Source organism: Suncus etruscus, chromosome 5, assembly GCF_024139225.1.
Source record: "Suncus etruscus isolate mSunEtr1 chromosome 5, mSunEtr1.pri.cur, whole genome shotgun sequence".
NCBI lineage: Eukaryota > Metazoa > Chordata > Mammalia > Eulipotyphla > Soricidae > Suncus > Suncus etruscus.
This window is the reverse complement of record NC_064852.1, coordinates 53,474,644-53,488,764: the sequence shown is the minus strand read 5'-3', so window position 1 is coordinate 53,488,764 and position 14,121 is coordinate 53,474,644. Positions and strand designations below refer to the sequence as shown.

General features: G+C 41.2%; 1 protein-coding gene across 2 annotated transcripts in view; it reads left to right on the top strand.

Annotated features, from left to right (window-relative positions):
• Positions 1-14,121, top strand: part of TLN2 (talin 2) — a 346,512-nt gene that overhangs the window by 320,217 nt on the left and 12,174 nt on the right. For both annotated transcript variants that reach the window (XM_049772980.1, XM_049772979.1), the window contains exons 52-53: positions 530-635; positions 1,959-2,083. In XM_049772980.1, coding sequence (XP_049628937.1) covers positions 530-635; positions 1,959-2,083 — 231 coding nt within the window. The remainder of the gene's footprint in view (positions 1-529; positions 636-1,958; positions 2,084-14,121) is intronic.

The following is a 14,121-nucleotide window of genomic DNA, read 5'->3' as shown; positions in this document are numbered from 1 at the left end:
CCCACCATATAACTCAGGCTTAAGGCTTTCCTGTTCAATCTGTGTTCTTATACTTCGAGTCATCTTTTTGTATGGCATTTTTTAAATTTTAAGACCACACCTAATGGTGTTTAGGGATGATCTCCTGGTTCTATGCTCAGAGATCACTCCTAGATAGCTCAGAGGGCCATATGGGTTATCAGGATGCAAGGCCAACCTATCCACTGTACTCTGGCTCCAGCCCTGGTATGTGCATTTTTATGTACAAATATAAGTACAAAGGAAAGGAAAATACAAGATCAGGACAAATAAGGACTTCCCATTTTTCACTATCTATAGGAAACTCAGTAGAAGAAACCCTACAGAAAGTCCAGCATGGGGTCTCAGTGTTGCATTTTCTCTGAGATGCTTTACAGTCCCTTTCTCTGAGTTTCTAAAATCACCTGGTGTCAGAGCTGCACCATGCAGTGAAGACATCCAGCCCTGGTGTAGGGTCTTCCTCCCAGAGGTTGCTTCATTCTCATGCCTTTGGTTTGCTCTTCCCTGATAGATTCTACAGAAGCCAACACCTGAACTCAAGCTCCAGCTGGCTGGTTTCTCTAAACGAGTGGCCAGCTCTGTAACAGAGCTCATCCAGGCTGCAGAAGCCATGAAAGGTAGGCCATGGTTGTCCAGGCAACACCAAGCAGCAGGCTAAATAGAGAAGATATCCAACTGCCCTGCATTATGAGCAAAAGCGAGGAGGAATAGGGTGGTCTGATTTTATTTTAAGCTACTTGGAATTGTTAGATTTTAAAAGCAAATGTCTCCTGTGGTGGAACAGTGAGTAAAGTATTTGCCTAACAAGCAGCTTACCCTGGTTTTTATTCTAGCCCTGTATGGCCCCCTGTGCAGACTTGGGAATAACGCCTAAGCATTGCCAGATTTGACCCAAAATTCATAAAAAGTAATGGTTTCCCTAAATAAGTCCTGTCTCTGATCTTCATGTTAAGTACTTTTACATAGAGACAGCAGACTTAACATAGAGTCTTTTGCATTAAACCTTGCTTTAGAAAACAGAGACTTTATACATCAATTGCTCAAAGTCCCAGCCACTCCAGAAGCATAGCCTTTAGCTTGAACCGGAATTGTTGTTTAGCACCAGTGAGATTGCTCCTGTAAAGCCCTTTGAAGCTTCCTTCGATGTTGTCTTATCATGAGCCATTTAATAAAGGATCCTTCTGATCTCTAAATTGTCCTCAATTGGAGGGATGAGTTTGGATATACAATTAACATTGGTGTTTCTCACAATTTTCTCATGGCAGGGCATGGGGAGCCATAAAGTGGTACAAGGGATCAAACTTACATGGGTCAAGTGCCCTCTCCACTGTACTATGACTCCAGCCTCAACTTTATGATGAGCCAGCTGGTACAATTCATCTAGATTACTCCCTTTGTAAGGATTTTGTGTTTTTAGTCTCCAGAAGATCAGCTTGTATGTTTGGGGGTATTATGAGTACTTGACACCTTCATAATCACTCGAACATACTCAGCTCAGCAGGGAAAGGACTTTCTCACCAACATTCCTCAGTTTGAACTGAGTAAATGGGTCATTTTTCACATGTTGCAGGGGTGGAGAAGAACATCATTGTCTATCCAGGCCCTCACTCCCACCCAACCTCAGTGGAAGACTTGGTGAAGTTCCCGAAGGGCTCAGTTCATGAGATCTTAGTCTGCGCCAGTTCGTGGAAGTGTAGCTATATGCTGGTTTAGAATGACAAAGTCACTCACGATGGCACCACCTACATCCATTCACTTCTGCTGGAGCTTGAGAGACACTCTTGAGACTGTCCTTTAGTCTTAATATATAGTATTAGTATAATATATATATATATATATATATATATATATATATATATATATTAGTATATAGATAGTATACTGAGTAAGTCTGCACCCTGAGGTCTGCAGCTCCTAAGAATGATTCTCTTTGATTGCAGGAACAGAGTGGGTGGATCCAGAAGACCCAACTATCATTGCAGAAACAGAATTACTGGGGGCAGCAGCATCCATCGAGGCTGCTGCTAAGAAACTGGAGCAACTGAAGCCTAGAGCAAAGCCCAAAGTGAGTATCCTTGTGCAGCTGCTGGGCTAGTGTCCCTGGCTCTTGCAGTGTTGATGGGAGATGGAGCCAGAGAACCTCTGGGAAACTAGGCTTCCTGCCAGGGGTGAGTGGAACTTATGGCAGCCTGTCCATAGGTGCTACAGCTTTTCATAGGTATGGGAGAACCCTCAGAGTGTGAGGATACTTTCGTGCTTTTATTCATGCCTTGGGTTTGGTAGGAAAATGGGTTCCCAGGCTTCTTTCACCTATTGAATATGATAGTGGTGGGCTTGATGTTTCCTGTGGTTCCTGGGCCCTCTATTTTCCATTTTATGTCCCTCTTTGATGCAGAGCAACAGTAGTGCATGGTCGGTCTTTCTCCAAATAGAGGGTCATGATGAGTCATGTAAAGTTCAGGAACAGGCCCAATAGCAGATGACTCCAATATGTGAGTGTCTGATATTTTTCTTGTTGGTCAGCTATATGAATGTTTAAAACTTTAGATAATGAGTATATGTTAAGAGAAAGAACCACTTAAAGGAAAGAGATGTTTTAAAAATAAGAAATGGGGCAGGGAGGATAAGGCAAGTCATGAAGAGATAGTTTAACTGGTAGAGCACTTGTTTTCTGTATAATAGACTCAGATTCCATCCCCATCATCCTAGAGGGTCTCCCAAGAGTAAGCAATGAGCATCCTTGGATGACCTCCAAAACCAAAAAAAAAAAAAAAAATTACTAAATAGTCATGCAGTTGCTTCAGAACTGCTGGCTCCTGATCTGAGGCAGTAGTACTGAGGTCCTTCAGTTTTTTTAGACAGCTTAAAGGTGAAATGATAGCATAAGATCTATCTCTTATCCTTATCTATCCTTATTTCTGCTTCATGAGAGGAGTATATCCCTAATGACAGTGGCCCTTTCACTTGAAAAACCACTATGGAGATAGTCAGAGACTCCCTTTTCCTCTGTGGGGTTTCTCCTGCTTGAATGTGTCATAAGTCAGCTCTTTGAAATTGCACCTATCTAGGCTATCATGAATATCACCTTGGAGTCCTAAGAAATAGTGGACCTGATTCATAGAATCATTCACCATAGCCTGAATGTTCCTCTCAAGGGTACTGATGTCTCTCATTCCTGAACTAACTCTCACCTCTTCCTGTTTGAGCTAAAAAGCAACTATCCTCAACTTACTCTCAGCTTTGCTGTGGAAACAGTGAAGTGAGTCCATTCCATCAGGCACTGCCTTGTGTATTGATAGTCATAATTACCCAAATCAGCTGAATGAAAAAGCAGTGCAGGCTCCTGGAGCTGGTGGCCAGGTTGAAACTGGTCTTGGATGATTCTCTGGCCCTTGTTCTCCTCACCCCTCATCTGCAAGGTCTAGGTTGCCATTCCTACTCCTGTTATGTGGGGGTCAGAGACAGCTGCCCCACTCCCAACAGGTTCCCATCCAGGAACAGCCCTGAGAGGAACCTAGTATCCTGGTGAAGGCTGGGATGTTTGGGAGAAGCCGCATCCTTCATGTCTATTTTTTTGTCTAGTGGTAGCTTCACTCCACACCGATCCCTGTGGCCCTTCCAGTGTCCTTCAAGGTATTGTTTGGCTTTGCCACTAGTCCCTCCCTTGGGAACTGATATGGCAAGAAACTCAGAGAAGGAAGTTGGGGATGGGGGGGGGGTAAGTTTGCTGAATGTGTGTCCCTTTAAAACTGTGTAAATACCCTGTAGTGATGTTTGAACAGTAGCAGGAAGGAGACATTCGGGGCATGCTCTAAATCAGAGAACTCAGCAGGACACAGGCCCACATGCTTTTTAGGATCAAAACCCTAAAAAAGGAAAGCCCCTTTGCTCTTTTTTAGGAGACAGTTGGATAATTTACAGGAATGACGGTGGGACTGGGTTGGTGGAAGAGTCTGTGTGTTAGTTTGGTCCAACAAGTTGTTTGCAATTAGCTGTAGCTACTGAAAGGGAGCAGCAGACCGGAACTATCTGTGTCTTTGCATTCACAGTGCAGGGCTGCACAGGAAGCTGAGACATCCTTGATGTGAGAACTGGTGATGGGAGTCCTCATTCCTTCCTGCTCTTGTGAGTGCGCCATTGCGTTGGCTGCACCAACACCTGTACTGGCTTCACAGTGTTCTTTGGTCTTCGTCCTGTCACCGGAGGCCCCTACTGCAGGGACCATATTATCTGTAAAACTCAGGAAGAATCAACCAAATCACTTCCCTCTACTTTCTACAATTTCTATAATTCTATAATATTGGCGTGAAATGTCTCTTCCTTGCTGGGATAAAGGAATTTATTTCCACAGTAAAAAAAAAAAATTTCCCAAATCAACCCATCCATTGGGTGCACTGGCTCTCTCCATTCCATTCCAAGACTCAAAAAATTAAATTGTTCTGTGGAGGAGCCACTATTTTTCTCATTCCTATTCCTGCACACAAACATGGGATCTAAGCACAGGGAGAACAGACTAACCTTCTGTTTTCCTGGGGAGCAGCTTTGAAAAAAGATTGAGAAGATGAGCAATATTTTTGTTTCCATTGCTTTGCTCACCACCTTATCAGAGTACCTGTTTTAAAAGCCAGATATAGTCCTCTGACCCCACAAGGAGTGATTCTTGAGAGCAGAGCCACTAGTTAGCCCTGAGCACAGCAGGTTGTGGCCCCTTTGAAAAAAGCCAGGTCATATGTTTATTTATAAAGATGATTCCTGGGGCCAGGTAGATACTACAAGCTAAGGTGCTTGTGACTGACCTTGGATTATATCCCCAGCACTACATATGGTAGATGGTTGCCAAGCACTACCAGGAGTGATTCCTGAGCCCAGGAGCACTGAGCATGCCAGGTGTGACTCAACTCTATCCCACCTTCAAATAAAATAAATAAGTGTAAAGGCCCCAGCACTCAGACTTAAAATGTTGGTCTCTCCTTTTTACCTGGACTCTCCCAGACAAAAATAGCCAAACACTGTGCTCCTCTGCTCTCACTATTTGCTTGGAAAATGGTCTGCAGGCCATGTGAGACTGCCTGTACCATCGATAGTGTCACTCTGACCAAGTGCACAGACACATTTGCTGTAAGGGGTAGTAAAGGATGTAGTGACCATCCCCACAGCTGTGTCCTTCCACATACCATGCCTGTTCTCGCTTAGTTAAACCTGGATGCCTTTTCTGCAGGCCTCTGTGTGATATGTTTGATATATTAGGTTGTTATTTAATCCAACTATATATCAAACATATTCCTACAGTGTCTTGCCCTGTCTCCGGGATTGTAATCTAGCCTATTAGACAATAAGGAAGAACATATTCAGAGTAGATTTAGAATACAGGCTACTGACTTCACCTCGCTGTATACTTCTATTTTTTCCTATAGCATCTGAAAACTGTACCAATATCACTGTATTGGTTTTTATATTGTAGAGACCAGTGATAATTATTGCTGTTTCATGGAAGCTAATATGCAGCTTAGTTGAGTGCCATGAAATGGTTTCGTAAGAAATATATTTGAAATATATTTGAGGGGGAGAGCAGAGTATAACTTTCTAGTCCAAGGTTCTTATATGTAATTGTCCCCTCCAGATACATATAGATTTGTATTTCATTTACATTAATTGTTATCCTTATCTTCTATTTAAAAATTCATGATTTAGGAGCTAGTGTGATAACACAGCAGGTAGGGCATTTAACATGCACGCGGTCAGCCTGGGTTAGATCCTCAGCATCCCATATGGTCCCTCAGGCATGCCAGGAGTAATTTATTTTAAATAATTACTTTATTTAAGCACCATGATTACCATTTTTTAAAGAATATTTTTATTTAAACACCATGATTACAAACATGATTGTAGCTGGGTTTCAGTCATAAAAAGAACACTCCCCTTCACCTGTGCAACATTCCCACCACCAATGTTCTCTATCTCCCTCCTCTCCCCCACACCCGCCTATATTCAAGACAGGCATTCTACTTCTCTCACTCATTGACATTGTTATGATAGTTGTCAGTGTAGTTATTTCTCTAACTGCACTCACCACTCTTTGTGGTGAGCTTTATATCATGAGCCGGTTCTTCCAACCTTCAATTCTATTCTATCTGGGCATTATTACAATAACGTCTTTTAATTTTCTAAAACCCATAGATGAGTGAGACTATTCTGTGTCTATCTCTCTCCTTCTGACTTATTTAACTCAGAATAATGTTCCTATACCATCCATGTATAGGAAAATTTCATGGCTTCATCTCTCTTGACTGCTGCATAATATTTTGTTGTGTAGATGTAACATAGTTTCTTTAGCGTTTGTGTTGTATTCTTGTGTTCTTAGGGTATATCCTTAGGAGTGGAATAGCTGGGTGGAATGGGAGCTCAATTTCCAGATTTTGGAGAAATCTCCATATCGCTTTCCATAGAGGTTGGACTAGATGCCATTCCCACCAGCAGTGGATAAGAGTTCCTTTCTCCACATCCCCGCCAGCACTGATTGTTCTCATTCTTTGTGATATATGCCAGTCTCTGTGGTGTGAGATGGTATCTCATCATTGTTTTGATTTGCATCTCCCTGATGATTAGTGATGAGCAGCATTTTTGGCCATTTGTATTTCTTTTTATATCAAAGTGTCTATTAATTTCTTCTCCCCATTTTTTGATGGGATTAGATGTTTTTTTCTTATAAAGTTCTGTCAGTGCCCTGTATATTTTGGATATTAGCCCCTTATCTGATGGGTGTTGGGTGAATAGTTTCTCCCACACAATGGGTGGCTCTTGTATCCTGGGCACTATTTCTTTTGAGGTGCAGAAGCTTCTCCGCTTAATGTATTCCAATCTGCTGATCTCTGCTTCCACTTGTTTGGAAAATGCAGTTTCCTCCTTGAAGATGCCTTTAGTCTCAATGTCATGGAATGTTTTACTGACATGTTGTTCTATATACCTTATGGTATCAGGTCTGATATCAAGGTCTTTAATCCATTTGGATTTTACCTTCGTACATGATATTAACTGGGGGTCTATGTTCACTTTCTTGCAAGTGGCTAACCAGTTCTGCCAGCAACCACTTGTTGAAGAGGTTTTCCCTGCTCCACTTAGGATTTCTTGCTCCTTTGTCAAAAATTAGGTGATTGTATGTCTGGGGAACATTGTCTGAGAACTCAAATCTATTCCACTGATCTGAGGGTCTGTCTTTATTCCAATACCATGCTGTTTTTTGATAACTATTGCTTTGTAGTACAGTTTAAAGTTGGGGAAAGTAATGCCTCCCATTTTCTTTTTCCCTAGGAGTGCTTTAGCTATTCAAGGGTGTTTATTGTTCCAGATGAATTTCATAAGTGTTTGATCCACTTCTTTGAAGAATGTCATGAGTATTTTTAAGGGGATCGCATTAAATCTGTGCAATGCTTTGGGGAGTATTGCCATTTTAATTATGTTAATCCTGCCAATCCATGAGCAGGGTATGTGTTTCAATTTCCGTGTGTCCTCTCTCATTTCTTGGAGCAGGGCTTTATAGTTTTCTTTGTATAGGTCCTTCATGTCTTTGGTCAAGTTGACTCCAAGGTATTTGAGTTTGTATGGCACTAATGTGAATGGGATTGCCTTCTTGACGTCCATCTCTTCCCTATCATTATTGGTGTATAAAAAGGCCATTGATTTCTGTGTGTTAATTCTGTACATCCACCTTGCTATATGAGTATATTGTTTCTAGAAGCTTTTTGCTAGAGTCTTTAGGGTTTTCTAAGTAGAGTATCATGTCATCTGCAAACAATGAGAGCTTGACTTCTTCCTTTTCTATCTGGATTACTTTGATATCTTTTTCTTGCCTGATCGCTATAGCAAGCATTTCCAGTACTATGTTGAAGAGGAGTGGTGAGAGAGGACAGCCTTGTCTTGTACCAGAATTTAGAGGGAAGGCTTTTAGTTTTCTCCATTGAGGATAATATTTGCCATTGGCTTGTGGTAGATGGCTTCAACTAGATAGAGAAAGGTTCCTTTCATTCCCATCTTGCTGAGAGTTTTTATCAAGAATGGGTGTTAGACCTCATCAAATGCTTTCTCTGCATCTATTGATATGATCATGTGATTTTTATTTTTCTTGTTGTTGATGTTGTGTAGATGTTGATAGATTTACAGATGTTAAACCATCCTTGCATTCCTGGGATGAAACCTACTTGGTCGTAGTGTATGATCTTCTTGATGATGCATTGGATCCTATTTGCCAGGATTTTGTTAAAGATCTTTACATCTGCATTCATCAGGGATATTGGTCTGTAATTTTCCTTTTTTGGCAGCATCTCTGTCTGGTTTTGGTATCAAGGTGATGTTGGCTTCATAAAAGCTGTTTGGGAGTGTTTACGTTTTTTCAATTTCATAGAAGAGCCTGGCTAGGATTGGTAGTAGCTTCTCTTGAAAGATTTGAAAGAATTTATTAGGAAATCCATCTGGGCCTGGGCTTTTCTTTTTGGGCAGATGTTTGATTACAGTTTCAATTTCCTCAATAGTGATGGGGGTGTTTAGATATGCTGCATCCTCTTTACTTAAGTGTGGAAGGTTATAAGTGTCCAAGAATTTTTCCATTTCTTCTAGGTTCTCATGTTTAGTAGCATAAAATTTCTCAAAGTAGTCTCTGATTACCCTTTGGATCTCTGCAATATCTGTCGTGATCTCCCCGTTTTCATTTCTAATACAGGTTATCTAAGATGGGTTATCAGTTTTCTCTCTCTCTCTTTCTTTGTAAGTTTTGCCAATGGTCTATCAATCTTGTTTATTTTTTCAAAGAACCAACTTCTGCTTTTGTTGATCTTTCGGATTGTTTTTTGGTTTTCCACTTCATTGATTTCTGCTTTGAGCTTTGTTATTTCCTTCTGTCTCCCTATTTTTGGTTCCTTTTGTTGGTCATTTTCTAATTTTATGAGCTGCCTCATTAAGTTATTCAGGTATGCCCCTTCTTCTTTCCTGATGTGTGCTTGTAGAGCTATAAATTTTCCTCTCAGGAGCGCTTTTGCTGTGTCCCATAGATTCTGTCAGTTTGTGACTTCATTGTCATTTGTTTCCATGAAAGTTTTGATTTCCTCTTTGATTTCATCTCGGACCCACTGGTTGTTCAGTAGCAGGGTGTTTAATTTCCAATTGTTAAAGTTTTTCTTTTGTGTGCCTTTGTAGTTCACATCTAATTTCAGAGCCTTGTGGTCAGCAAAGGTAGCCTGCAAGATTTTTATCTTCTTGATTTTATGGAGGTATGTTTTATGTGTCAGCATGTAGTCTATCCTGGAGAATGATCCATGTACATTGGAATAGAATGTGTATCCAGGTTTTTTGGGATGGAGTGTCCTATATATATCTAGTAGTCCTCTTTCTTCCATTTCTCTTTTCAGGGCTAGTAATTTTTTGTTGGGTTTCAGTCTGGTTGACCTATCAAGTGTTGATAGGGTCGTGTTGAGTTCTCCCACAATTATTGTGTTGTTATTGATGTCTTCTTTCAGAGTTGTCAGTAACTGTATTGGATAATTTGCTGATCTCTCGTTGGGTGCATATATGTTTTATAGTCTGATTTCTTCCTGTTGCACATATCCCTTGATTAGTACAAAGTGTCCATCTTTGTCCCTTACCACTTTTCTGAGTATAAAGTTGGCGTCATCAGATATTAATATGGCCACCCCAGCTTTTTTAAGGGTGTTGTTTGAATGATTTTCCTCCAGCCTTTGATTTTGAGTCTATGTTTGTTCTGATTATTCAGGTGTGTTTCTTGTAGGCAGCAGAAGGTTGGATTCATCTTTTTGACCCATTTTGCTACCCTGTGTCTTTTAATTAGTGAATTTAGTCCATTGACATTGAGGGAGATGATTGTCAAGGGATTTAATGTTATCTTTGTAGATAAGTTTGCTGTGTTTCTTGATCTCTCTTGTCTTAAAGTAGACCTGTCAGTTTTTCCTTTAAGGCTGGTGTTTCATCTGTGAAATTTCTGAGCTGTTGTTTATCCACGAAGATATATATCCTTCCTTCAAACCTGAACGTGAGTCAGGCTGGGTGCAGTATTCTCGGTAAGGCATTCATTTCATTCAGTCTTGTCACAATATCCCACCACTGTCTTCTGGCCTTGAGCATTTCTTGTGACATGTCTGCTGTAAGTCTTAAGGATGCTCCTTTGAATGTAATTTCCCTTTTTGATCTTGCTGCTTTCAGTATTCTATCTCTATCTGTAGGATTTGTCATTATAACGAGGATGTGTCTTGGGGTGTTTTTCTTTGGGTCTCTTTTAGCTGGTATTCTTCGGGCATGCAGGATTTGATTGCCTGTAGTCTTTAACTCTGGGAGTATCTCTTTGATGATGTCTTTGACAGTTGATTCTTCCTGGAGATCTCCTACCTGGGCCTCTGGGACTCTAATGATTATTATGTTGTTCCTGTTGAGTTTATCAAAGACTTCTATTTTCATCTGTTTGCATTCCTTGAGTACTTTTTCCATTGCCTGATAGTTTGTCCTAAGGTTCTTTTCCAGTTTCTTCTGCTGTGTTGGGTTTTCCTGCATCTCATCTTCCTGTACTCCGATTCTCTCCTCAGCTGCTGTTACCCTGCTGTCGAGGCCATCCACTGAGGTTTTCAGTTGAGCTACCATGTTTTTCAGATCTGCTATTTCAGTTTGGAGTTTTCTGATTTCTGTCTTTGTGTTCTGTTCAGATTGATCTATGCTTTCTTTGAGTTCTACAAACATCTTCCATATTTCTATTTCAAGTTCCTTATCCGAGAGGTTAATCAGATGGTTGGAATTTTTTAGGTCATCCAAGCTATCATCTTTATTCTCTGTGCATGGTGTTTGCCTGCGAGTTTTCCCCATTGTCAAGCTAGTAGTGTGGTTTTTCCTGCATGTTGTGGTGGGGTTTATTGGATAGAAAGAGTGTGTGGCCACGAAGCGAAGTGTGCTCTTCTGGGGCCTCTAGGTGACAGTTTTTGGGGGTTCGCTTCCCAGGGCTCTGAGGAGAGCTTCAAGAATTCAGGAAAGACAGAGAAGCACAAGACAGAGCTCCCTTCAGGTCCTCAGTTTTCTCAGAAGAATCACAGCAGGGCAGAGTCTCAGCAGGTAGAGCAATCAGCACTCCACCTGGCAACCCCCACAGCCAGCCAGTTCTTACTCACTCACTCACTCATTCACTGGGCAGCTTCAGAATGCAGTTTTTTGGGGGTTTGCTTCCCAGGGCTCTGAGGAGAGCTTCAAGAATTCAGGAAAGACAGAAAAACACAGGACAGAGCTCCTTTCAGGTCCTCAGTTTCTTCAGAGTTTGTTTTTTAATTTTACTTACTCAGTGTATTATGTTCTGTGTGAATGCCTTGTACGACTGATGTTTTGAGTATCAGTTCAACGTCAGAACCCATTTTTATTAGCTCTTAATGCTTTGATATCATTTTTAAAAACTTCTTGTCTGGTCCTGTGCAATGTTTTAAAGAGCTGTAAAACCTTGGCTGCCTGGCCCATGGCTTTCCCGGCCGAAGCACTGCCTCACAAGCCGTCACAGTCGCCTTGCCCGACTATTTCTTTGTAATACATCTTAAAGTTGGGGAAAATGATGCCTCCCATATTCCTTTATCCCAAGGGTGGCTCTAGCTATTTGTAGGTGTTTATTGTTCCAAATGAAATTCAGGAGAAAAATTTTCATGCTTGAGTTTTAGTCATACAATGTACACCACCTTGCATCAATACACATTTCCCATCACTCAGTTTCCCTCCAGCTCCACCATTTGTCTGCCTCTTGGGCAGAAATTTTACTTCTCTCTTCCTCTGTCTCTCTCTCTTTCTCTTTCTTTTTTTCCCTTTTAACATGGTTTGCACTATTGTTAATGCAGGAGTACCATGCGGATCCCTTTATTCTTTTTCAACACCCAGTTCTTATCCAGAGTGATCAGTTCCAATTATCATTGTCATAGTTGACCCTTCACTACCCTAACTACATGCCCTGCTCTTTTGGCCAACTTCTTGCTAGGAATAATTTCTGATCACAGAACCATGATTAACCTCTGAGCACTGCTGGATATAACCGAAAAAAGAAAAAAGAAAATCATTATTTAATTATCAAGATTTCAGGGGAAATATAAGCATAGATAACTATCTTTTCTTTCCACCTGTAGTACCAAAATATAGACACCAAATTAGCCCTAGTAGGTCAGGACTAAATAGATCTGATAAAGATAATGTGCTGGAGGCTCCGCTGTTTCTGTTATAGGCTCACTTCTCAGTTGATGGTAACAGTATTTACCATCAATATGGAAAGGGATTCCACAGCCTCGCTGACTGCATTAAGACTAGGCAGCATCATTTCTGACACAATTTTTTATATAAATCTTTATTTAAGCACCATGATTGCAAGCATGTTTGTAGTTGGGTTTCAGTTATAAACAGAACACCCCCCATCACCAGTGCAACATTCCCACCACCAATGAAACATTTCTGGTGGCTCCAACCACATCCTAGCAGAGCCTATGAAACATGTATCATGAAATATTGATCCCTTGCAGAGGGCTGTGACTTCTGCTCTTGGAGACAAACTAGTGTGGTACTATCTTAGGATTATGAGGAAGAAAAGTGGCGACTTTTAAAAAGTATCTCTGAGTGTGTGTGTGTGTGTGTGTGTGTGTGTGTGTGTGTGTGTGTGTGTGTGTGTGTGTGTGTGTATGCTGGTCCCTTATATCTGTCTTGGTCTCTCTGTTTATCTCATTTATGTCTCTGACTCATATGTCTTGTCTGTCTCCTGTGTATCTCTCATTTAATGAATGCCAGTGTTAGGTCACAACAGCCCAGAATAGGGTCTAGATTTCGAAGTCCCTGGCACTCTCAGGGAGAGACCGGGTAGAAGAAAATCTAAGGATGGGAGCTCCTTTTGGGGCCACATCTTAACTGCCAATTTAGTTTAGGAGGGAAGAGTTGAAGGAGGGAGGCTGTGGGCAAAGGCCACTCAAAACAGTACCTGCCCTGCAGCAAGCTGACCCTTAGTGTGCATGGCTGCTCTTACTCAGCACATTTTGTGAGGAAGTGCTGATAATATGTGTTTTCCTGTGGCTGTAGTGACTGGGAGCTGTATAACAAGACATTGAGTAGCAATGGCCATGCAGACAATCTCTTTGCCAGCAGAGGGAAGTCATTGCAGGTAGAGTACACAGTGACAGTACAGAGACCTTGAGCAGAGCAGGAGTCAGTGTGTGTCTTCCTGGGCCTATGTGTTTTCTGGCCCAGGGCATTAGGAACAGACATCTGTCCTGGCTTTTTCCTTGTACCAGGTGAATTCTCTCACCCAGTTCTGGAGATTTACTGAACTGATTCTGTATTTATTCAGCAAACATTTATCACCCAATGTTCTTCTCCATAGTATTCTGCTAGAAAGACATGTATGGAAGGAAACACCATCTACAGTTCTACACCATAAAGGAAATTATGGGCTGGAGCAGGGGTCTCAAACTCGAGGCCCCATGGGCCGTTTGCGGCCCTTCGTACTACATTGGCCCTACCCTAGAGGAATCTTTTTTTGTTTTGTTCAAGGCTTACTACTGACTTTGCACTCAAGGATCACCCCGACTTTGCCTCCTGCGGCCCCTGGGTAAATTGAGTTTGAGACCCCTGGCCACTGGAGGATTTGGTGACCTGGAGTATGTTATCTTTGGTACAGGCTGTCAAGTAACTCTTACCTCCCCTATTCAAACTGAAGATTCCCAGACCCAGCTTACCAAGGTCACAGCTCTCAGGACAGTCCCTTTATTTTTATGGTTTATTTACTTTTATTTATGTTTTCCTTGGGAATTAACATTTTAATTAATTTATTTAGACACAATGGTTTACAAAGTTGTTCTTCATGCAGTTATTTCTGGCATTCAATGTTCTAACACTAATCTCACCCACTAGTGTAATATATTCCCTTCAACATTGTTCCATTTTGCACCCACACCCAAGCCTGCTTCTTTGACAAGCTCAAAATAATTTATTTTATATTGCTTATTATTACAACTAAATTGTAATTATTGAAAATAATCAGTAAAAAAATTATAACACAAAGGTAAATAGAATTATCAAAACTTAGATCAAAAATGATCAAGCTGT